Genomic DNA, 26,001 nt, shown 5'->3' on the forward strand with positions numbered 1-26,001 from the left:
TAGCACTAAGGAGACAGGCTGAAGTATCAAAAGCTCAAGAGATGGGGGAAGAAGGAGCAGAAGCAAAGGAAGGAATGAAAAGATGGAGGAAAGAAAGGGGGAAGGAAGGAAAGAAAAATACTTCTGAACATAAAAACGCGAAGGGGATGACAGTGAAAAATATGATATATATATATTGGTTTTTTTGAGACAGAGTTTCTCTGTGGTTTTGGAGTATGTCCTGGAACTAGCTCTGTAGACCAGGCTGGTCTCGAACTCACAGAGATCCGCCTGCCTCTGCCTCCTGAGTGCTGGGATTAAAGGCGTGCGCCACCACCGCCCAGCTCTGATATATATTTATTTAATATTTATTTATTATGTATGCAATATTCTGTCTGTATGTCTGCAGGCCAGAACCTCATTACAGATGGTTGTGAGCCACCATGTGGTTGCCGGAAATTGAACTCAGGACCTTTGGAAGAGCAGGCAATACTCTTAACCACTGAGCCAACTCTCCAGCCCGATATATTTTTATAATCATAAGATTTTGAGCTTTTTGTTTTGTACCACGATATGGTTTCATGGTGTAACCAAGGTCAATTTTGAATTAAATCTTGCTACCTCAGTTTCTCCAGTGCTGGTTATAAATATGCATATAAATACAGACATACATAAAAATTACGTAACCACACCAAGTTCTTAGTAGCAATTTTTAACTAAACAAAAACATTTAAGCAAGACAAAAAATGTTTGAAGATAAAAGCACTTCTGATGTTTAAAATTATAAGGCAATAAAATTACTACTCTAGGATAAGATTTTTAGACATTTGAGCCAACAATTCTAGAATGATTATACTATTAATATGGAAAATAGAAGCAGTATAATCAAACAAGCACAAGTACTGTTTTAAGTTTCAGTGGGGAGATTTATTTTTTATAAAGCTTAAGCGTGCCCAAGGGAACAGGGTGGCACACACTTGTAATCCCAGCACTTAGAGGCTGATAAAGGAGGACAGGAGTAGAAGGACAGCCTGACTTGGGCATCATAGTGAGTCCCTATCTTAATAAAACAAAAGTATCTGTGATGTGAAGAATACATTTCCAAAGTCAAAAACATGGACCAGCATGGAGTGAATACTTTTAATTTTAATAATTAATAATTTTAATAATTGTTCTCTCAAATAATTTAATAATTATTAATAATTTAATAATTATTTGAGAGAACATTTTAAAGGTAAAATCCTTACAAAATCATTTCTACAGATTCATAAACTATTTAATAAGGTCAAGAAAACCTCCAAAGGAGGTTTCAAATTTTGTACTTCACAACACAATTACATTTAATAATTATAATTCTTCTGCAAATCAAGGAGGTGGAACTACTTTATACTTTACATCAATGGTTCTCAACCTTTGAAATGCTTTAATGCAATTCTTCATGTTGTGAACCCCCACCATAAAATTATTTGCTACTTTATAACTGTAATTTTGTTCCTGTTATGAATCGTAATATCTGTTTTCCGATGGTCTTAGGAAACCTCTATGAAAAGGTAGTCCGACCCATCAGAGGGTTGTGACCCACATGTTGAGAAACTTTAACTTCATAAGGACTTGAACAATTGTCTACTGCTGAGAGTTGCATGCATGCTTTAGGGGTATATCTTGATACTCAAAGAACAAAAAAAGGAAGAAATGTGAATCTATCCACTTCCTAGTTTTCAGAATAAAAACAAACAAAAAACTCAACATTTTTAAATACATGGAACAGGTACTTTCCATTTTGATTTAATGTTTGGTTAGCATTCATATTGAACATTGTACAAAAGTGAAAGTAAAAAGTGTTGGGAAGAAAGGAAGGCTATCTAAGAATAAACTAGGCCATTCGGGTGCCTGTGGGGTTGCCAAGCAACTGGGATTTCTCACTGTTTCCCTTTGGCATAATCCAATCTTTAAGTTTGTATTAAATTATCTTTTCTTCTAACAATTTATACTAACATACTAGGAATCAGACTACTGCAAAAACTGTATGACGTGCATGAAGAAAATGTTTAAATTCTACTCAAAGACTTTAAAAGAAAACAAAGCAGAATTTTTAACAATGAAAGATCAGAAGAATATGTTAATCATTTCCAAACTTGCAAAACAACCCAATTTAAATTTTTTTTAAAAAAAAAACCAAGAGTTAACAAAATAATTATAAGGCATATAATAAGTTAATTTCTAAAGAGACAGTATATTGCTCCTGAATAGATTAAGCTATATAGTACACACTAAGGCAGGAATGGAATTGAAAAGTCAGGTCCAAACTAGATTTGGAGTACATGCTTAGTGAGCAACATTCATGAACAAAGAATGTAACAAGTGTAAATAAATGCATATTGTGAGCATGCAGGAAAAACTAAGGCAAGTTTCACAGCAGTAGATTAATAAATGGGTTATTAAGTAAGTTAATTCAGAAGAAACTTATCTTGCCATAAGGAAGAATAAAGCCCCATTTTTATTCTTCAAAAAACAAAAAAAACAACAGGAGAGCCAAGACTTGAATAATAAACCAGAAGCTTTTGGAAGAGGGTTGAGAGATGGTTGAGCTATTTATTGAAAGCACTTGTCGCTCTTGCAAAAGACCTGGGTTGAATTTGTAGTGCCCACATGATGATGGCTCACAACTATCCATAACTTAAGCTCCAAGCAACCGGATATTTTCTTCTTCTAATCTCCATGGGCACCAGACACACATGTGGTGTACATTCATAAACATAAAATTAAGTATATACATTTTAAAAAATATAAGAAATTTTGTTTTGTTTAAACCCTGGTACACTATATTAGAGCATGGTATGTGTTGGGAGCTGTAGATCCCTGGCCCCCGACTTTCTTTGCCAGCCTCAGACCCTTTGTCTGCTGGAGTGAACTGAGCAAAACACCTGTGCCTGCAGCTGCTAGATCCCAAGAGGATGTACCCTAATTGGTTATTCAAAACCAGACGGTCAGCTCTGAAATCATATGCACAGAAGGAACATTAAACAGACTAGGTAAGTTTTAGTTTGACTGTGTGCATCCCAGGAGGTGGCAGTACTTGCTTTACTCCCAGTGCTTGAGAGGCAGAGGCAGAAGCAGGTGATCTCTGACTTCGAGTCCAGTATGGTTTACAGAGTTAGTTCCACAATAGACAGAGCACACAGAGAAATCCTGTCTTGAATGGGGCAAAGGGAGGAAGTGTGCGGAGTGTGGGGTATACGTGATGGACACAACACACTAATATATGTATAACAATAATAATTTAAAAAAAAGCAGTTGCGAATTTGAGAAGGAATGGGGAAATGGGAAGGATTGAAGGAAGGAGAAGGAAAGAGAAAGTGATGTAATTATATTTAAATTAAAAAATATATTTAAAAGTTAAAATATACTTTATTAAAATGTACTTGTTTTGTAGACAAGTTTTTCATGTTAAAATAAATTTCTATTTAACTACTTAAAATGAATCTGGAAAGACACAAAAGACTCACCATGAACTGAATCAAAAGAAAAAACAGAAATAAAAACATTATGTTGTTATATAATATTCCACATTCACTTAAGGAATCAAAACTCATTGAAAGAAAATTTCTGACCAAATTCTTTACATCTTAAACTGTCTCCTTAACATCACAACAGGAGTATCACCCCTAGCTAGATCCTGGTAGAGTGCTTGACAAACACACAAGACCCTGGAAGGCCAATTCCAAGCTTTTACTTTCTGTCAAAACAAAGGCTAAATTTGTTTTAGCATTCCTTTGACATCTGTCATTTTAGGAGATACAGAACTTTATCTATTTTTAATTGTGAAAACAGATTTGAGGGGAGAAAACGTTACTGCTTGCTCTTCTGTATCTTCCTGTGTAGTCCAGTTTCCCACTGCTAGGATTACAAGAATGTGACGCCATGTATGGCCCAGTAAATGTCATTTATAATGACATAACTTCCTATGTTTCCAAATGAAACGGTTTTTATTATTAAGCTTGTAATAACAAATTATATATTCAATAATAATAAAGTACACTAAAATAAAGAAAAATATATGGTGGTTCTTCTCTAACGTATAATATTTTAATTTATTATGCCACGTTTGTATAGTTATTCTTACAGATGCCTATAATACTTACAGCCTGATTAGGCAGATTGTCAGTCTTAAGTTCTCGGTGATTGGAATACTGGATATAAACAGGCTGACTTCGTAGATGAGGAGTAACAGGAGTGTAATAATTTACCATAGTAACAGCAGCTTCTTCAGAAGCCATTTCTAAAAAGGCCTGCAATAAACATAAAAGATGGTTAAGAATTATTGTATACTGGTTTAAACTCCTGCTTTCTCAGCATGCATTGAAGATAGAATAGTCTTGGAAAATTGGCTCCAATAAAAGTTTTCAAGCCAGGTGGTGGCCACGTACACCTTTAGTCCAGCACTCAAGCAGGCATTCAAGGCCAGCCTGGTTTATAAAGTGAGTTCCAGGACAGCTAGATTGGGGGGGAAGGGGGTGTCCAAAATTACCAGTTGATTATTGTTTGGTTTTTGGTTTTCTCATTTCTATTTCTCTAAATGCCTAAAAATAGTTATAAAGTTAAAAATAAATGTTTATGTTACGATTACAAATAAATACTTTCACGAGTTATGATTTACTGGTTTTTGTTGTATTGATGCTAAAATTGGGGAATAAATTACTAGAGTACAGAGAGGAGATAATAGAATTTCATTCAGTAGGGGCTAAAAAGGAGTTAAAAGCAAAGATCCGAGTGTGAGTTATAGTGATATTTTCATTGTAAGCTAACAAATAAAGCTTACCTGAAGATCAGAGTGCAGAGCTAAGCCACTAGTTAGCCACAGAGGCTAGGCAGTGGTGGTTCACACCTTTAATCCCAGCCCCACAGAGGTAAGGAAGGGATATGGCTGGGTAGAGAGAGCAGTATAAAGTGGGAGGAGACAAGAGCTCAGATGCAGTCTGAGGATTCGGTAGAAGGAAGAACTCTTTAGTGGTTGGCTGATCTGTTTCTTCAGCTTTCACCCCCTAGTATCTGACTCCAGGTTTTTATTATTAAGGACAACTAGAATTTGCGTTACAGCGAGTGCAGTGGTGCACACCTTTAATCCCAGCACTGGGAGCAGAAGAAGTGCGAGAATCTCTGAGTTCCAGGACAGCCTGGTCCAGAGCATAGTGAGAAAAATCGGAAAGTCTGTTAGAGGGCGGAAAAGGGAAACGGTGGAAAAGTACTATCCTGCCTAAATTCTTAAAACAGGATCTGGGTATATGAATTTGCTCTTCTTCATTTTTATAAATTAGCCATCTACAAATGAAATGGAACATTCTTTTTCAGTTGGAGGCCCTACAATCAAACCCTGCTAACAAGGAGCCAATGTATCTGATCTGATAGCAGGGCATGAGAAATGTCAGAGCCTGAGTAAAACCTGACTGAAATCTCCACCTGCCTACAGCAACTTGGTTAAGGACACCTCTGTGCTTCAGTTTTCTCTACTAAAATATGCAGCTATCTAAGCAAGCTATAACTCTTATAATTCAAACATGAAATGACTGTAGTTAGAGTACTAGTTAGGTGGTCTGTCTGAGACTCTGTAGGAAAGAGCTATTAAACATCAGCGTATGAAGGTATTCACTTAAAATAGTAGCATACATACTCAATTTTCTTCAAATTTTTTAATTTTATGTTTGTTTTGTGTGTTTCAATTTTTTACATGTACAGGGTGTTTTGTCTATGTATGTTTATGTACCATATTGCATATATTGCCCAGATGCCAGAAAAAGGAGTTGGATCCGCTAGGACTGAAGGGACAGGTAGTTGTGAGCTACCATATGGGTGATCTTCTAGAAAAGCAGCCAGTGCTCTTAACCACTGAACCACCTCTACAGCCCTCACATTGAGTTTTTCTCACTTTTCAATTATGCTTCTAACCAACACTCATTCTGTACACTTTTAAGCAAAAGCTACGTATAAATCTATATAGTCTGTTATATATATGTTTACACACTATGCACATGAACACTGTGTTTATACATTTGTATATTATGTACACAAATGTACACACGCGCACACACACCCCTACCTGCACATAGTACTTTGAACCACTACCAGCAAAGAATAGGTCGGGGTAATACCACATTTTTAAAAACAAAATCTCTCTACTTGTGAACATTTTTCATTATACATGTGAGATAAGGTTTCCCAATTTAAGATTTCTGATAAGAATTTCTTTAAAACTTAAAATTCCAGGCCAGAATGAGGTATCAAGTATACAACAGTAGTTAGCAAACAGCATTAAAGTACTAAAAACTTGCTACATTCAATATCCATTTATCCATCTTTGCTCCTGTGAAGAAATCTTTCTGAACATATACCTACTACCTTATCCAGAACCCTATTATCATCCATGCCTTAGCATAAACTCACATTATTTTAGCAAATGCTTCTAGGGCTTAGAAATAAGTGTTGATTTGTAAAAATATAGATGTAAACACTTATAGCACATATGTAAACATAATCACATTTCACATAAGACCTGGAGATACTAGAAAATAAAATAGCTTCAAATCCTCCTAAGACTATTTAAGAAAAGCAAAGGATCAATTACTGGAGTAAAGAAACCTAGGAACTTCCTACATTAAGTCAATACTGATTCACTCACTCAAGTGACACTGGTACCTATAATCATTGTACTAATACAAGATGAGAGAAATAGCGCAAGAAAGCAGAGATGGAAGAAGCTTCTTGACATTTAGATCTTATCCTATACATTAACTCTAGCTATGTAGACTGCTGTAATTTCTGTGATAGGATTAAAATGGCAATAAAACTTTCTTGGTTTTGTAGCTGTTTGAGGAGAGCAGGGTCTCTCTACATAAACCTGTCTATTCTTGAACTCACTATGTAGACCAGGCAATCCTTGAACTCAGCAATTCCCTGCCTTGGTCTCCTGAGTGCTGCGATCAAAGGCATGTGTCAACACACAAACTTTTAATGAATCAAGGTTTGTCTCCTTTTATAATGGCTGATGAAAAAGACAGAATATAAATATACCAACCATACTGAGCACTCAGAACTACCTATAAGAGTATCTCAAATTTATCCAAAACTAACCTGATCAAAATCAACATAAACTTTTTCTTATATAATCCTTTCTCGTTATAAAATAGCATTAGGAAATAGTTTTAGTTTAAGTATACATCATTTAAAATTCATCTATAATAGGCACTGGTAATATGATTTATTAAAACATTAGAAATGTTGAGTAAAGCTGGGCGGTGGTGGTACACGCCTTTAATCCCAGCACTCGGGAGGCAGAGGCAGGTGGATCTCTGGGAGTTCGAGGGCAGCCTGGTCTACAAGAGCTAGTTCTAGGACAGGAACCAAAAGCTACGGAGAAACTCTGTCTCGGAAAAAAAAAAAAAAAAGGAAGAAATGCTGAGTAAGTCAGACACGGTGGTGAAGGTCTTTAATTCTAGAATTCAGGAGGCAAAGATAGGCAGGTGGATCTCTGAGTTCAAGGCCCAGTCTGGTTAAGAACACTGGCTGCAGCTAGGCAGAGTGGCGGACGACATTAATCCCAGCACTTGAGAGGCACATGGAGGTACGTGGACCTCCATGAACTTCAGGCCAGCCTCGTCTACATAGTTGATGGGATGATCTTCTCTATGCATTGCTTTTATTGGTTAATGAATAAAACTGCTTTGGTCTATGGCAGTACAGAATATAGCCAGACTGCAAGGGCTAGAGAGAGAGAGCAAGCGGAGCCAAGGAGAGGTCATGTAGCTGCTGAAGAAGACAGATGCCCAGATAGGTCACAGACAGCCTCGTGGTTATACACAAATTAATAGAAATAGCTTAATTTAAGATGCAAGAGTTAGTTAATAAGAAGCCTGAGCTATTACGCCAAACAGTGTTATATATATTAATATTTAGTATATTAATATTAATATATTATATTAATAGGTATGTATATTAATATAGTTTTGTTTGATTATTCAGGTCTAGGCAGCCGAGAAATGAATGAACAGTGTTCATTACACATAGCGAGTTCCAGAATAGCCAGTTACAAAACAGAGAAACCCTGTCTCAAACAAACTGAAGAACACTTGTCTGATTACCAGTACCACTTGGCAGCTCAGAGTTCTAACTCTACTACCAAGTGAATGATCCAGCACTCTCTTCTGACCTCCATGAGCACTAGGTATGCACATGGTACACATGTGCATGCAGGCAAAACACACAAACACTTAAGTATTTTTAAATAAACCTTAAAACAAAAATAAAGATAAGCTTTCCATATAGAATCTAGACAAGGCACTACTGATGTTTTTCTGAAGTAACCAATAGAGTTCCACTTCATAATCTGAAAGTTTATAAGTCACCACCAGGGGAGAAAGCTGCTGAAATTATTCCCACATCTCTCCCAACATTCCACCTTTGTAAGTGGGTCCAGTGGCAGCAGTTTCTTGGTGAAGTGTATTACTAAAGAGCTCCATGATGAAAATAAAACACAACAACTAGGGTTAGCTTACAGAGTCAACATAAACACAGAGAAAAGCTGTGGACTTGCAGACTGCCTTTCACAAACAATTCATTTTAGATGCGCGCATGCAACCTAGGCAATTTTTAGTAGCAGAGACTGATCTAAGTGATAGCCATGTACCAACTCCAAAAAATGTGTTAAGTGCAGACCGAATACTACAGAATGCTACTTGATGTCTCTAAATCTCAGCGACCTCATCTAAATTAAATAGGGATGTTGTTTATTAAACAGACTAAACTCAATCAGGCATTATCCAGTGTAATGTCCGATTATTTATAAATGAAAATATTCAAGAAAAGCAGAAGGAACAGGTAACACAGTATAACATGTTACAAAATTTCTAAGGCCTGGATTTGGTATCTTCTTCATTACAATGCTGGGCATACAGGATTTTCAGTACAGCCAAAAATATGTTAAGAGAATTTATTCTAGTAGGGTCCAAGTAGGAACAAGAAGGCACTCAATTTTATGAGCAAGATGGTTACTATATTTTGTCAGGTACCAGAAAATGAAGCTTCCTTATTCGCCTTAAGAAAAACTCAGTTTTAAGAACAATGAAAAATGCAAATTTTGTTTTTGTTGTTTTTGATGGGAGGTGGAGAGGAGACAAAGACAGACACAGAGACAAGGAAGAAATACACTAATGGGAGAAAATATGTACAAACTATATATCTGATTAGAAGTTATTATTCAGAATAGATAAGGAATTTAAAAAATTCAACTATAAAACTAAAAAAACCAATTCTATTTTAAAAACCAGGTAACATAACTGGGCCTGTCTGCACACAGCTATAAAGTAAGGGCTCCATAGCTCTGGAGTTAGAGCACTGGCATTGTTTGGGGGAAATTCCAGAAGGGAGGAGGTAAAGGCAAGAGGTTCTCAAGACGAAAAGTCGAGAGGATAGTATGATCCTGTCCTTGGTGGGTAGGGGACAGATAAAAGATCTCTTAGAATTTTTTTTTTCCAAAAGAAAAACAAATGGTCAACAGCTATTTGAAAAAAATATTCAGTTCCACCAATCAGGGATATAAAAATCAAACTTATAATTAGCTGTTTGATAAAAGAATGGCTATTATCAAAAGATAAGACTAAGAGCAGGGCCTGGTATGATGGTATACACCATAAATATCAGAAATCAAGAGGCAGGTTGTAGCTCAAAAGTAAAGTATTTGGCTAGCACAAGCAAAACCCTAGGGTCAATTCCTAACACTGCCCCTCTACCCGTCCCTACCAAACAGGGGGCTGAGGAATAACAATATTTCAGATGTTTTGAATCTGATTTAAACATTATATGATATGCTCATGAACTAAAACATCAAGTAGTATCCCATTCATCCATACAAATTGTATATTTGCATATATCCATTAAACAAACAAAAAACAGAAAACCAGCGTGGTGGGTAGAAAGAGAAGGTGATATGAGAAGAGTTGGGAAAAGAGGTGATACATATGATCAAAAAAAAAAAAAGCAATAAAATCTAAAAAAAATAATGTGAAAACTCATTTTTACAACGAAGATTCTCTTCTGTCTCTCAAATTATTAAAGAAGCTACACGATAATTCTACAACTAGAATATACATAGTGTCCAATGATTTTATGGAATGAAGGGACATGACATTGTTTTAGTCTACATAGACCAGAGCAAAGAAGATTCACAGCAATCAGTTAAAATATAAATAAATAAATAGATAGGTAGATAAATAGATAAATAAATAAATAAATAAATAGGTTTTGGCTTTTACAAGAAAAGTGGCCTACTGTAAACCAATCCATTAACAAAGTTTACATTTATTTTACGTATGTTTATGCCTGCCTATATATATGTGCACCAAGATGTTCACCAAGTGCGTGCCTGGTGCCCATGGAGCTCAGGAGAGGGTGTCAGACTCCTCTCGTGCTGGAAACTAAACCTACAGCCTCTGCATGAGAAGCACGCCTTTAAAAAAAATTTTCCCCCTTATTTACTAACTGTTCAGTCATGTCTAGTTAAACATTCAATTCTATTTTACTGAACAAGGTAGCTCCCAAATCTTTTTGTTGTTAATGTTGTTTGTTTTGGTTTTGAGACAGGGTCTTTCTACATGTCTTTGCTGTCCTGGAACTCACTATGTAAACTAGGCTGGGCTCTAACAGAGATTCACCTGCCTCTGCCTCTCTAGTACTGGGATTCAAGGTGTGCGCCACTATGCCCAGCTACTCCCAACTCTTTAATCCCATGTAAAAGCCAATTAGATCTTCAGCTTATAGTGATAACTGCACAGTATGGAAAACTTAACTATTCTTTACTTGAACAAACAAAACATAATTTATAGATTCTCTATCAGTAACTGCAACTACCAGGCTATCTTGTAATTACAGGGTATTTTTAAGAACCAACCTATTGTAGAAAACATGAAGTAAAATACGAAATAGGACTTCTAAAAATGACCCCAAGTCAAGAGATAAGATATACTCCTGTTTCTTGTGCTAATTTTTGTCTATTGTCATACAAGGGAAATTTTTTACTTAAAAACTAATCTGTGGTCACAGACAGTAAGAAAAACTTAGCAGCATGGTGACACATACCCCTGAGATCCCAGATACTTGGAGGGCTGAACTTTAGGAAAGTCACTTGAGCTTATGAATTTGACACCAGCCACAGCAGTAAAGACCCTGTCTCAAATCAACTACTTAATTCTTAAGTTCAAGAAAATAAATACTTGAAATACTAACACCCAGAAGATAATCACTCAGTGTCGATCTTTAAATATTACATACCTGGCTTTTTCCTTTCAACATCAAAAGATTAGTTACTTTGCCAAACGGTAGACCTAATGATATGACCTCTGCTTCGGTGACATCACATGGAATTTTGCGAAGATGGAGAACACGGGAAGGCGAACAGGGAGGTCTATCTCCTTTAAATTTCTTGTTGTCATTCCCATTAGCTAAAAAACATAAGATTTTTTTTAATTACTGAAACTAATTTGGGTTGACACACTCCATTAACTAAATCGTCACACGACTTTCTAGCATATCAGATTTCAAATTCATGAAGCTATGAGATTGATGAAAATAATATGAGTGGAAAATAAAACAAACCACCTCTTGATGAACCACCATGGTCTTTCACCATGGCCATTAATTTAATTGTTGCCTGATTTTTTTTTAAATGAAAAGTATTGGGATAAATGAATTACACTGCTTCATAAAGAGTCATGTATACCACCTTCATGAAGTAAGCACCTAACACACAAGTATGCCTTTTCTACATAAAGATACAAAACACTTTAACTTCAACAGTATTCAATACAGTGACAATCTGTATAGGTCTGCAAGCTGGGGCACAGGCTAAACCCCATGCATCATATGTGTATATGTAAACTGTGTAGTAAATATACTTTACTGCCTCAGTCTGTGTAGGTACACTCTAGGATGTTTACTTACTAATGATAAAACTGGCAGAATACATGCCAATCATTAACTAAAGCTAACTATACGTCTAAATTCAATGTTGAAAATAATATTCGGAATGCCTCATATATATGTGTTTATTTTTATAGATGAGTGTTTTTTCCTGCATACATGTATATACAATCTACATGCCTTGTGCCCAAGGGACTAAAAATAGGTACTGGAGTCCCTGGAACTGAAGTTACACACAGTTTTAAGCTGCTGTGTAGGTCCTGAAAACTGAACCCAAGTCTTCTGCAACATCACCAAGTGCTCTTAACACCTCAGCAACATCTCCAGCCCACTAATACATGTTTAAAGACCCTTCTCTAATTTGTTCTACGGCTAAGTAAAAAAAACAATTGAAAAACCATAAATTTTACAAAAGATTATAATATAAACTTTGTATCTAACACAACCAAGGAGATCTGGATGAGTCACATCTAAAATTTTAGTTTCTTAGGCCATTATAGGTTTTCTCATTTTATCTTTATTAGCTAAATTTTGTGTTCTTATGATAATCCTACTTAGTAGTAATAAACAGACTTTGGTTGAAATCCACATTTTCCAATACCATCTGCATACTTAAAATTACAGATGTGCTACTCAACTACAGTATGGCATGCCTACTACAGTACTGTTCTGTCCTGAAAGTTCAGAATGACTGTTGCAAAATTAACTCATATCCTAGCACATACCTAGATTCTATTTAAATCTTACTAACTAGGATTGACCTACCTGGGTATAATGATTACTCAAGTTTATGCAGATGAAATTCAGAAAGATTTTTCTTCCAAGAACATAATGAAGACAGACTAAATATAATTATTTAAAAGTAAGAAAGTAAAATAATATTTTCCAACATTGGCAGAAAAATACAATCTTGCCAAACCCTTAATATCCTTTTTCTAAACACTAATGAAAATATACTACCTATAATCCTAAAAAACATCATGAGGACCATATAAAACTTTTTTATGCCATGTCTATGGCATATAACTTGACCCAAAAATACATGAATAAGTTGAACACCCAAACATAACACTTGTTCCCAGATTTTCCATGAATGTGGAAAGCATCCTGGGCAGAATCAATAAACAAGCATTCACATACTTGCCGGTGAATTACATCAAAAAATACAACCTTGTCCCTCCAAAATCACTAATGACTTCTTTCTTTTCCACTCTAAACATCACTAATGTCACCTCTGACCTTGTCCCTTTTCCATCTCCTTTCCTATGGATCCCGCCCATGTCTTTAGAATTTAGTATGGCAATCTAATAAAAAGTCTGTCATGTTACTACCTAGCTCTAAGAAAGAATGCTGACAGGATTCCAAGTATCCAAAATATCCTTCAGTTCCTTATTTTAAAGCTTTTCCACTAAAACTGACTTAATTTAGTTCCATATATCCGAATCAAGGTCTAACTCTAAAGGCAGTTCTTAATCACAAAAATCTCAAAATTATTTTGGCATTCCTAGAAAAGAGCAAGAAAATTCAACAGATTGTGTGTGTGTGTGTGTGTGTGTGTGTGAGAGAGAGAGAGAGAGAGAGAGAGAGAGAGAGAGAGAGAGAGAGAGAGAGAGAGAGAGAGAACACGCAGCACGCAGGTTTACATATATAACTAACAACTGGGAGTTCTACAATGCTGTTACTAGAATAAAACCCCAAACACCTGTCATTCAGATAGAAGCTGAGCATCACTAATGACCACCATGGCATTAAGTACTTGAAGAAACTCCTCAAGGCATGGAGTTACTATTAAGTTCATCCTGAATACTCTACATAATAAAGGAACATTAAGAAGGTTGTTTCTGGGGCTGGAGAGATGGCTCAGAGGTGAAGAACACTTGCTGCAGTTGTAGAGGACCTGTGTTTGATTCCCACATGGTGGCTCACAAGCATCCATAACTCATGCTCCAGGGAATCCAATGTCCTCTTCTAACCAGCTTGAGCATCAGGTACAAACATTGTACATAGACACAGAAGCAAGCAAAACACTCATACACATAAAATAGATAAATCAATAATAAAATTTTTAAAAGGAGGTTGCTTCTTTGACAAAGATATCCTATGTTTGAAAAATTAAATGATAGAAGCAAGTATTTGAGTTCCCACTACATTGTACTATCAAGAGCCCTAACATGACAAACTTTTACCGAGACACAAGCAGTTATAAACAAGCAATTTTAAGTAAGTAACTATTCTGTACAATAAAAATACATGGTCAATGTTAAGGAAAAGGGAGGGTAAAAAAGAAGGGGGAAGGGCACTTGGACAGCTGCTCAATCAGATGTTCTCTTCTGGACAGACTACTCATTACTTACTATATTTCAAATTTTTCCATAAATATATAACGGAAATTATAAAAAACTAAATAAGCTTAACTTTCAGTATCTTTTGAATGAATGCCTAGCACAATGTCTAGTACAAAGTATTCAACTGCATATCTGGTTATTTAAAAACAAAAGAAAACTTTTCAACATAGAAATTACACTATTTCTACTATCTGATGTCAAATGATTCTATTGTTTTTTCATTTTTACTAATTCAGGACACTGCTACACACTAAGTGAAAATGTTATCTATAAAATCTAAAAGTCTAATAAAAGACTTGATAAAAAAAACCTGAAGCTGCAGAAATGTTCATAAATAGCCATGTGAACATGAAAAGCCAAAGCAGCACCCCTTCCAGACGGCCCAGTGGGTACCTGCTCACAAACTGGATGACCCAAGTCTGACTGGAAAACGAAGTAGGAGAGAACAGACTTGAAAGTTGTCCTTGGAATGCACCATGGCACACACTCCCACACACATATACAATAAATAAACAGAATCTGATACTAACAAACAATATATAGTTTATATATAGTAATATATAGTTTTTTATAATGTTGTATTTCACCAATTAACACTAAAAGTTGTCAAATATCATGTTCTTGAAAGGTGTGTGGACGTAGTGTCTGTACTTTGTTTACTTAGATCTGTTTAGTGGTAGAGATTAAACCCAGGGCCTAGTAAAATGCCAGGCAAATACTCTAACGTTATAGTCCCCAACCTTTGGATTTTGGAGACGGCTTCTTTAAAAAGTCCAGGCAAGGGCTGGAGAAATGGCTCAATGGTCTTCAGCTGCCCTTCCAGAGGACCCAGGTTCAATTCCCAGCACCCACACGGCAGCTCACCAATGTCTGTAACTTCAGCTCCAGAAACTCCAACAGATATATACAGGAAAAACACCATTGTACATTTAGTAAATAAACACCTCTCTCTCTTTAAAAAAAAAAAAAAAAAAGCCCAGGCAAACCTTAAACTCATCCATCTTTCCATCCTCACCTCACAAGTTTGAGAATTATAGGTGAGAGCTGCCCTGGCAGTTTTGTTTTTGTTTTAGTTTTATTTAGTGTGTGCAGGTGCCTGTGAAAGGCCAGAAGGGAGCAGCACTGGAATCTCTATAACTGTAGTCACTGGTCGGCTGGGAGGCTCCCGACGTGGCCACAATGCTAAGGAGGGGTGTTGTTGTTGTACTATTATTATCATTATTGTATTCCAGGAGGACTAAGAGTTCAAGGATAGCCTGGGCTACTCTGTAAAATACTGTCTCAAAGAATTAAACCAATCTTGTATTTCCACCACAAAACTAAAGAAAGTCAAGCAATACAGATTCTGATGATCACTGACAGATCTATGCATATCATTTATGATAAACATAAAACTGGAGACAATACTGTCATCATCATGTTGCCCTTCCAATTATACTTTTCTTTCATGTGTGTGTTCAGATCCACATTTATGAACGGAGTCTGCACTGGATGTCATCCTCAGAAATGCTGTCCAGCTCTTTGGAGAGGAGAGGATCTCGCTGATTTAAAGTTCCTCAATTAGGCTAGAACAGCTGGCCAGCAAACTCCAGTCATTTCCTAGGCTTACCATATCAAAGCTGGTATTATAAGCATGCTCTCAGCTTTTCATGTGGGATTAAAATGTTTATGAAACAAGCACTTTATGACTAGCCTACTTTTCCAACTGCTAAAACTTCTTATGTGAATCACAAACTTTCAAGTAACTGTTTCTTCTAATATTGTCATATGCACAAAAACTTTATTTTTCTGAGGTCAAGAACTGGGACGGTCTCACTTTATTGATGTGTTTGGCCTGGAACACACTGTACCCCAAGGTTGCCTCCAATTCATGATCTTCCTCCCTTGGCTTTCTGAGTAACAGGACTATAGATATGTACTACATGTTTAATCTTATTTATATTTTGTTGCTGTTTTTCCACTTGTATTTGTAACTAGACATGTACTTTTAGTATACTGCTATTTTTGTAATTCTGGGTATTGCACCTAGGACCTCATATATGCTATGTCATTAGTCTTACAGACTTCATAATGAAGATAATTTCAAGTATAAATACAAAGATTATTTCACTAATTTGTTAGTTATTCATTGGCACCTTCCTCTTCATTTAGAGGGTTAGATGGCAGTGGTACTTATAACTGTTATTTCATTTTAAATAACATTTTATCATTTAAAATGCAAATGAATTTTTAGATTTTTTTTTTAATTAAGAGGGGTTGCGATTTAATAAAGATATTTCAATATATGGCTAAGTACTAGGTTGCTCAGAAGAAAATAAGACATACCCTAGAGCATGAGTGTAGTTTCTCAAAGAGTCACAGAAAATAAGCTAAACGTAAATTTATCTATAATTTACTCTTCTGATTATTAGATTTTGTTAATAATTCATTATCATACTTTGCTAGTTTCTTTTTCTGTTTTATTTCATATGCTACCAACGGCTATAATTATGCTTTTATTTTTGTTTGTTTTGTTTTTTGAGAGAGGGTTTCCCTGCATAGTCCTAGTTGTCCTGGAACTCACTCTGTTGACCAGGCTGGCCTTGAACTCACAGAGACCCGCCTCCACCTTCTGAGTGATGGGTGTGTCACCGCCTCCTGATCTAATTATGTTATCAATTTGTGACAAGGTTTTCTATTTATTTACTGTAGTGACATTCTTTACAATTTCCTGGTTTTGACTTGTTTTTGTATGCACAGATTAAGCCAGGCCAATGATCATGGGAGTATTATTTCATGTGTTATGTTAACTCAAAACAGAGATGAAAGTGCTATAATTCAAATTCCAAACTATACATTTTTTGACTTGACTAGGAATCGGATTTTCTAATACAACCTTCTCATAACTTACGTCTACTTTCTTAAATTGTAAAATAGCACTCATCACTTCTTAGTCACTGTTCTATTGCTGTGGAGCAACACCATAGCCAAGGCAACTCTTACAAAAAAAGCATTTGAGGGCTTGCTTGCAGTTCCAGAGGCATTACCATCATGTTTGGGAGCATGGCAGCACACATGATGCTGGAGAAGTGGCTGAGAGAGAGAGAGACTGACACTGAGACTGGCTGGGCTTCTGAACCCCCACCCTCCCAGAGATAAACTTCCTCTAACAAGGCCACTCCTTTTAATTCCTAAGTGAAGAGGAATTCACTTCATCCTTGTCAATCTTCTTTTTCCAGGGACCTTTCAGTTTTGGGGGCTGGATTTTATTCTGGATTGCAAATCTAGTAATAATTTGGGAATTCTGTTTTGAAAAGAAAGGAAGAGTCTTAATCACACACACATTCAACCTTGTATATACTGTGCTCATCTTGTGTACATTTATTACAACTCATAACTGTATCAATCAAAGTATTTCTCTATAGCTTTCATTTTAACTGTACTCATATGATGGGTTTTAATATTGCTATTATCATAATTCCATAAATAAATAGACTTACATAATCAGCAGCCAAATCAAGTAGTAGAACACAAGGCTGGACAGACTAAGACCTCATGCTGATGCTCTTCCCAAAGGACCCAAGTTCAGTTCCCACCACCCACACCAGGTGGCTGATAACCACCTATAACCCCAGTTCTTTTTTTTTATTTATTTATTAAAGATTTTTGTCTCTTCCCCGCCACTGCCTCCCATTGATGGGGGAGAGTCTTCTGTTTTGTGTTAATTTCATTGGTTAAATAAAGAGACTGCCTTGACCCTTTAATAGGACATAAAATTAGGTAGGCGGAGTAAACACAACAGAATGCTGGGAGAAAGAAGCTGAGTCAAGGAGTTGCTGTGATTCTCCTACCGGACACAGACGCAGGTTAAGATCTTCCCTGGTAAGACACCTCGTGGTGTTACAGGGATATTAGAAATGGGTTAGGTCAATATGTAAGAACTAGCCAATAAGAGGCTGGAACTAATGGGCCAGGCAGTGTTTAAAAGAATACAGTTTCCGTGTAATTATTTCGGGGCATAAGCTAGCCATGTGGGCAGCCCGGTGCCGGGGACACAGCCCCGCCACTCCTATTACAACATCCCATTTCGTTCCCTCTCCTCCAATCAAGTCCCCCTCCCTCATCAGCCCAAAGAGCAATCAGGGTTCCCTGACCTGTGGGAAGTCCAAGGAACCCCACCTCCATCCAGGTCTAGTAAGGTGAGCATCCAAACTGCCTAGGCTCCCACAAAGCCAGTACGTGCAGTAGGATCAAAAAATCCATTGCCATTGTTCTTGAGTTCTCAGTAGTCCTCATTGTCCACTATGTACAGCGAGTCCGCTATAACCCCAGTTCTAACACCCTCTACTGGTATCCTGAAACAGCCACACACAATGGCATTCACTCACACAGAATACACAAGCGTTACATATACATGAGCCTTTCCTCTTTTCATTTCAATTTATATTCCAAGAAATCATAAACTTGATTTCTCACAACACAGATTAATATTTTAACATTACATAAATGAGCCAATAATATAGCATATACTGATTTTCATTTGATATTATACTTGTGAAGTTAATATTATACATTTATAAGAGCAACATACAAAACTATGAATGACTCAGACTTTAAGCTGTGTCTCTTGATAAAATGTAATCCTCATCCTTAAATATCTCAAATGAAAGAATTCCTCCAGTAGGAGAATGAAAAAACATACAGAGACGCTCTTTGCAGGTTCCATACAATATTTGTACTTATCAGTCAAAACTACCTCTAACCAAAAGAAAGATTTTGAAAGTAGCTGTTTTATCTGAGTAAAAATGGGTTGGAAAAAAAAAACAGTATTGCACTTGGGAGGCAGAGGCAGGTGGATCTCTGTGAGTTCAAGGCCAGCCTGGTCTACAAGAGCTAGTTCCAGGACAGGAACCAAAAACTACGGAGAAACCCTGTCTTGAAAAATAAAAACAAAAAACCAACAACAACAACAAAAAACCATTACAGTTTCTGCCATTAGTTTGTACAACTATATTTAAAGGGACAGTATAATTTATGAAGTGTGGAACTTTGTTCAAGTTTCCAAACAGAAAGCACTGCCATGCCCTATGAGTACATGCAAACACACACACACAGCAGTAAAACCAGATTATAGTAACATAAATTTAAAGTAAGTTGAATAAAAATCTCTTTAAGTCTGTTTTACAGGTAAAGTTCATAGGAAAAGATAGTCTTCATAATTTAAAGCTCTTAAAAGAATATCTACCTACAAGAAAGAAAGGTTTCTGGTTTGCTTTTAACTACATTTTATTTACTGATTTGTTTGTTTGTTTGTTTTTTTCAAGACAGGGCTTCTCTGTGGCTTTGGAGCCTGTCCTAGAACTAGCTCTTGTAGACCAGGCTGGTCTCGAACTCAGAGATCCGCCTGCCTCTGCCTCCCGAGTGCTAGGATTAAGGGCGTGCACCACCACCGCCAGGCTATTCACTGATTTTTAAAAGTGTACACAAGTGTGCTTATGCAGACATGTGAAGTCAGAGGACAACAGGAATCAGTTCTCTCCTTCCATCATGGTAAGACCTGGGGATCAAAATCAGGTTTGGCTTTTACCTCCGAGGCATCTCAAAAGCTCACAGTAGATGAGATTTTAAAAGAACATTAACAACATTTAAAAAGAATAACTGTAGGTGCCAAGTTGCCTGGGGGAAGTCACAGCTTGGCACCAATGTTCCATCATCTTTATGCAATATAAAAATCATTTAAAATATATTTGTCTATAGTATTAGTAGTTGTACCAAAATAACCCAGAAAAGTATTTGCTAGATTTAATTCCAGTTTCTGCTATAGTCTCATCCACTCACTTAAGACAGAGCAGTTAAATCTCAAAGTTAATCAATGACAGACTGGCATCCACAAATCCAGGGACAACATATAGAGCCTTGATTTCAAAGCAGCAGATACAGTAGGATCGGAATGGGAAGGAATAGGTAGCTCTTCCTAGCAGCTTTCAGTCTTGCTGCCTACTGCCTACACTCTCTCCCCCTCACATACCCTTTCCTGGGCCGGGAACATGAAAACAGTTCAGGTTTGTCATTGTTTGCTAACTTTAGAAAATCAGTTATTACACAATACTGATATACTTCTAAATCTTTTCAATGGAACCCAACTTAACATTAGAGGAGTAATTCCACCTACTATATTTAAATTCAGCTTTATAAGTTCAACATTAAGGACAAAAATTGTTATTACCATCATGTTGAGGTAGCACAGAATTTTACAGTGAAGCCTAGCCTGGGAACTTACTGTCACTGAATTAAAAATCCTGTCTCGGCTTCCTGAGTCATGGATGAAATTTACCAAAAAAAAAAAAAAAAGGTTTGCTGTAATACTAAAATGAAAATATTGGTGTTACTGTCACATGTGGATGTCCATGGAGGCTGGAGAAGAGTTTGAGACACCCTGCAGCTAGCGTTACAGGGAGCTCTGAGTCACGCTCACAGTGTCCCAAGTAAGCAATGGTGGTGAATGCCTGTGAAAGCATTCTGAATGCAGAGGCAGAGAAATCACAAGTTGGGACAAACTTAAATTTGAGCTATTACAAAAAATTAAGTTATCATTTTTCAGAGGTTTCTTTGGTGCTAGAGATACAACTTCACCCTAATATATGAAAGGTCTTGGGTCCAATTTCCAGGATGAAGAAAAAAATGTTTATTCTACATTATTACCAAATGGAAATCATAGCAAAAATCAAGACACTGCTAATTTAACTACCCTGCCACCACTCCCACACACACACACCCTCTCTCCCCCTTCAGGACACAGTGCTCTGAAAATCTAGGACTTTCTTGCATAAGAGATGCAAGAATCAAACAAAGTTAGATAAATAGGGCCTGCCCAGCATTTACAAGGACTAGATTAGATCCCTAACAACAACCCATCACCTTCCCCCTCCTCACCGCAAGATATAGAGAAATGAAAACTAGAAACTACAAAACAGAATACCCAATGGAGTCCCAAGAGTTCTATTTTTCTCCTCCTCCCCTCATGCCGCAACACTGGGTTAGACAGCAGTGACAGCCTCTACATGGGTACTGCAATCTAAGTCAGGCCCTCAGATTGCACAGTAAATTGGAGAAGGCAAAATGAGTGAATCAAAAAATTATTCTAATCAAAACCAGCATTTTCTTGAGAAAAAAATTGGCAAATATAGAAGCTAACACCAAACAAGACAGGTGTGCTGGACTTATACAAATTCAACAAGAATCCCAGGAGTAGGCAACTCTCTCGGGAGATGGCACTCCCGGGAAGGAAAATGAAAATTTCAGTAACAGTGCTTAAAAGCCTGTCTGGGCCTCAAATGCACCACCTAGGAGCTCTAAAAACAAAGGTAAAATATCCCTCACACAGAAACTTCAAAGGTAAGTCAGGCCGTTTGCAGATTTTCAGTGCTTCCAAGTTATCCTGAGTGTGCTAGTTAATCCTGACTGTCAACTTTAAACACTTAGAATCATCTGAGAGGTAAACCCTTGGGTGTTGTCTAGGAAGGCTTTCCAAAGCAGCTTACTGAAGTGGGAAGACCCAACCTGAATGTGGGCGGTAGACTCGCTGAATGATGACAGGCATGTGCAATGCATCCTGACAGTGGCCAGAGCTTGACTTGTGGGTATCTTCCTCTATCACTCTTCACCTTACTTTTTGAGACAGGGTCTCTCACTAAACCTAGAGCTCCCTGTTTTGGCTAGACTGGCTGGCCAGCAAGCCCCAAGGATTCGCTGTTCTCCACCCCTCACACCACAACACTACTGAGTTATAGGCGGGTCAGTGACCGACTTTGCATGGGGACTGCAATCTAAGCAGGACCTCAGATTGCACAGCAAGCACTTATGCACTAAACTATATTCATCTCCCCGGCCTCTTCTCTGATGACTCCAATGTGAGCGACTTTACAAAGCTGGCTTTAGTCTCAACTCCTGCATCACTCTGTTCATATGTTCATATTAACATATTCTCTGCCTACAAAATCTAATTAATTTTTTGGTAGATTAAAACATGGTGGACCCATTCATAAATGTCTAACAAATACCATCTTTTCCCCTTAACTGACTCTTTCATTTGTCATTGAGTAAAAATTACACTTTCTACTGTAAACATTGGCAAATAAGAACAATGAAAAAATTCACAGAAAGAAAACATGGGGGAAGTGGGGACAAAACTTACCATACACACCTGCAGAAGGAGTAGAATTGTTCATGGTAGAAGGTCCGTTAATGACACCAGAAGAAAGAAGCTCATCAGATCCCCGCTGAAAAGCAAAATTTGTGCTCAATTAATAACAGTATTATTTTATATTAACCATAAAAGATACTTTAAAAGACAGTTGGAAACAAACTGCAATAAAGAAAAATTACAGCAGATGCTCAGTGTAGTCATGGGGGGAGAGAAAAACAGTGGGGGCATTAATTTTGCAAATGCTTCTGACCAATTACAACTGTCCAAACATTATGTCTCAAGTACTAAATTGTATGTTGGATACTACTTTATGACAAAGTTTTTTATAAAATATATTTACATGCAAATAATTTATACATTCTAAGAATCCTGATTTTTCAATACACATTTCTAAAAATAGGGCTACAGGACACATTTTATATCCAAAATTTTGTAATTACTGGTTTCCATACCATCAATCCTAAAAACTATCATTGATATACACCATTTATCCCCTGTTGGGAGCTGTGAACCCCCAGAATTTCTTGAATCCTGAATTTCTTGTAAACAATGTGTTATGCTTGCAGCTGCTCTAAGCATGAGACCTTCAGGAGTTCCTGATGGCAGGAGAGTGGTTTCTGGTGCGTTTGGCTGGGGCATGGCTATCAGTCAAGGATCCCTATATAAGCTGCCCCTGGACACACTAAAGGGGGCATTCCTGTTTCAAGGATGACCCGTGCCTCTGTCTGTGTGTCTTTGCGTGTTTAAATCTCCAGGCCCTTGCCCGGCTCGCGAATGGTCCTGTAGTGCAGGCGAAGCAATACAGGAGTAGTACCGTACTGTCACATAGTACAGGCGGGTGGTACAATCCCCACCCCAGCTTTCTTTTTTTTGGTTTTTCAAGACAGGGTTTCTTTGTATAGCCCTGGCTGGCCTGAACTTGCTCTGTAGACCAGGCTGGCTTCAAACTCAAAGCTGCCTCTGAGTTCTGGGATTAAATGTGCATGCCACTGTAACTGAAAGTGTGTATTATTATCTTAAGCAAATCTGTTTTCAAAATTGTATTTCTTTATGGTAAGAGAAGTCTGTCTCCTGGTGCTGGGTATTGGCCTGAGAGGAAAACCTCCGACCACTCACTCAGTCACAGCCCCAGACCTTGGTTTTTCTGAGTCGTGTTAAGGCCAAATGGTGATCTCTCTATCCTCTTGCCTCAGTCTTCTGAGTGAAAAGATTGCAGGAAGAGCCATAGTGCCTGTCCAAGCAAGACACATCTCAACTCTCAGCACTAAAATGTATCCGATAATTCTTTTCAGTTCAATCCTAATTACATCCACGGTTATAAAAGGGTAACAAATATGTAGTAAAAAGTCAAAACTAATCTATTTCAAATGAATCAAACTTGTTCATCTTGATGAATTTTTAAGAATAAGTTATTTTGGCTCACTGGATGACAGAACTTAATCACCAAATAACTATAAATTATAGAGTAATACTATCACAAATATTTATTTTTAGTTTTGATGTGTGTGTGTGTATGTGTGTATGCTGTGGGAGTAGAGGGTAGCCCAAGGAGGCCTGAAGGAGTTGGATTCCCTGGAATGGAGTTACAGGTGATTGTGAGCCGCTCAGTGTGGATGCTGGAAACCAAATTTTGGTTTTCTGTAAAAAACTCTTAGATACAAAGCTAGCTCTCCAGCCCCTACAACAAACATGTTGGCTTCTGCATTACTACAAACACAATTATTTAAACAATTCTTGGGTTTTTTTAATTAATTAATTTATTTTTTTGGTTTTTTCGAGACAGGGTTTCTCTGTGGTTTTGGAGCCTGTCCTAACAATTCTTGTTTTAAGCACTCAGAAATTACTATCCTCAGCTCTTTTACTCAAGTTTATAGAAGACACACACACATACACAAAAAAAGAATTAAAAACAAAACAGGATGAAAAAATTTCAAATCCCAACTCATCCAAAAGACCAGTATGTGCCTTACTTAAAGCCAAATGTATGAAATAAAGGTATTATTATGGGTTTCTGGTCTGATAATTATGGATTAACTTTGCAGTTTGCTGTTAAAGTTTTGAGTTTAATATAGTGGTAATCTAATGTATCCAACATGGGTTTTATTTTTCTTTTTGGTATTTTCTTTGTGTAACCGTGGCTGTCCTGGAACTAGTTCTATAGAAAGGGCTAGCCTCAAACTCACAGAGATCTACCTTCCTCTGCCCCATGTTACATACATGTGTCTTTAGTATCACTATGTTTCATGTCAAAAATAGAACTGGTTTGGTAAAAAGAAAAAAAAGTTCTTATAAACTTACCTTTTGCTTAAAAAAAAGCACTGACTCAAGCCGGGTGTTAGTGGCACACACCTTTAATCCCAGCACTTGGGAGGCAGAGGCAGGCGGATCTCTGAGTTCGAGACCAGCCTGGTCTACAAGAGCTAGTTCCAGGACAGGCTCCAAAGCCACAGAGAAACCCTGGGGGGTGGGTAACCTGACTCCTCACTTGGGCCCACTAAGTAACGAAGAGCAAGGGGAAATCCTGGTAAGTCTCCCTTCGCTTCAAACTACACTCCTTAACACTGCACATGGGCGTGTTAATCACTACCCAGGAGTAGGCAATATCTTACCTCTGATTTCACTTTGAGGCGGAGGGAATAAAGAAGAGTACCTGAGAGGCATCTTATAAAGTCCTATTCCAGGACCCTCCCCCAGCCTCCCGCAACTGTCGAAAGGCCTCAAATCAGTGTCCTAAACCTGCAGTCACCATGGATTCCACGAAGAACAGAACCTCACAAATGAGGGTACTGTCCATTAACAGCGAGGCAGCACCCTGGAGCATGACTAATTATCTGAGAACCAGCTTGTCCCTTACTGTAATAAGAGCTCCTTTTTGACCACCTAGCAGAACCAGAAAAAGAGACAATAAACAAACAATCCACACCTTGATCAGCAGTGCTTAGCTTTTAGCTCTTGCCCCACCCACCACCATGCTTCCTGTATCTAAATCTGTATTAGTACCACAAAGATGAGCATGGGAACCCTTCTTTTTGTTCCTCTTCCTAATGCATGGTGATTCAATCTCCTTTCTCTGCTTTTCACAATTACGCATTTTTTTCACTCACATAACTGGGACAGGTGGCTGAGCCCAGCATGTGAAAACTGTTCTGAAATTCTCGTTATAATCTGAGCAACCCTTTCAAAGAGTAGTCGAAAGATGATTATGTCTAAATGTCAAAAAAAAAAAAAGTTTATGTAGATTGTAAGCTAAAATAATAAAGAGAAAAATGATGAAAACTCCAGAAGATAAAGGAATAACTTTGTGATTGTGGAGTGAGACACTATTTCTCAGACAGGAAACAAAGAATAGCTAGCTATGTGCCTATAACCTTAGCACTTAAGAGGTTCAGGCAGGAGGACCACAAGTTCCAGACCAAGGAACACGGTCAAACTGTCTCAAACAAAACAAAACAGCAACCCCCCCAAAAAAGCAAAGAAAAATAATACAGATACAGACTTTATTTTTCTTTTTTTTTAATATTTATTTAT

General features: G+C 37.3%; 1 protein-coding gene across 2 annotated transcripts in view; it reads right to left on the minus strand.

Annotated features, from left to right (window-relative positions):
* Positions 1 to 26,001, minus strand: part of Ptbp3 (polypyrimidine tract binding protein 3) — a 75,009-nt gene that overhangs the window by 29,827 nt on the left and 19,181 nt on the right. Inside the window, exons 3-5 of one of the 2 annotated variants that reach the window (XM_026786653.1) lie at positions 22,471 to 22,546; positions 11,296 to 11,465; positions 4,122 to 4,268 (exon numbers count right to left, since the gene is read on the minus strand). In XM_026786653.1, the coding sequence (XP_026642454.1) occupies positions 4,122 to 4,268; positions 11,296 to 11,465; positions 22,471 to 22,546 (393 nt within the window). Of the gene's footprint in view, positions 1 to 4,121; positions 4,269 to 11,295; positions 11,466 to 22,461; positions 22,547 to 26,001 lie in introns of both variants that reach the window. The other variant, XM_026786652.1, reaches the window with a different exon arrangement.

Source organism: Microtus ochrogaster, linkage group LG5 (assembly GCF_000317375.1).
Source record: "Microtus ochrogaster isolate Prairie Vole_2 linkage group LG5, MicOch1.0, whole genome shotgun sequence".
NCBI lineage: Eukaryota > Metazoa > Chordata > Mammalia > Rodentia > Cricetidae > Microtus > Microtus ochrogaster.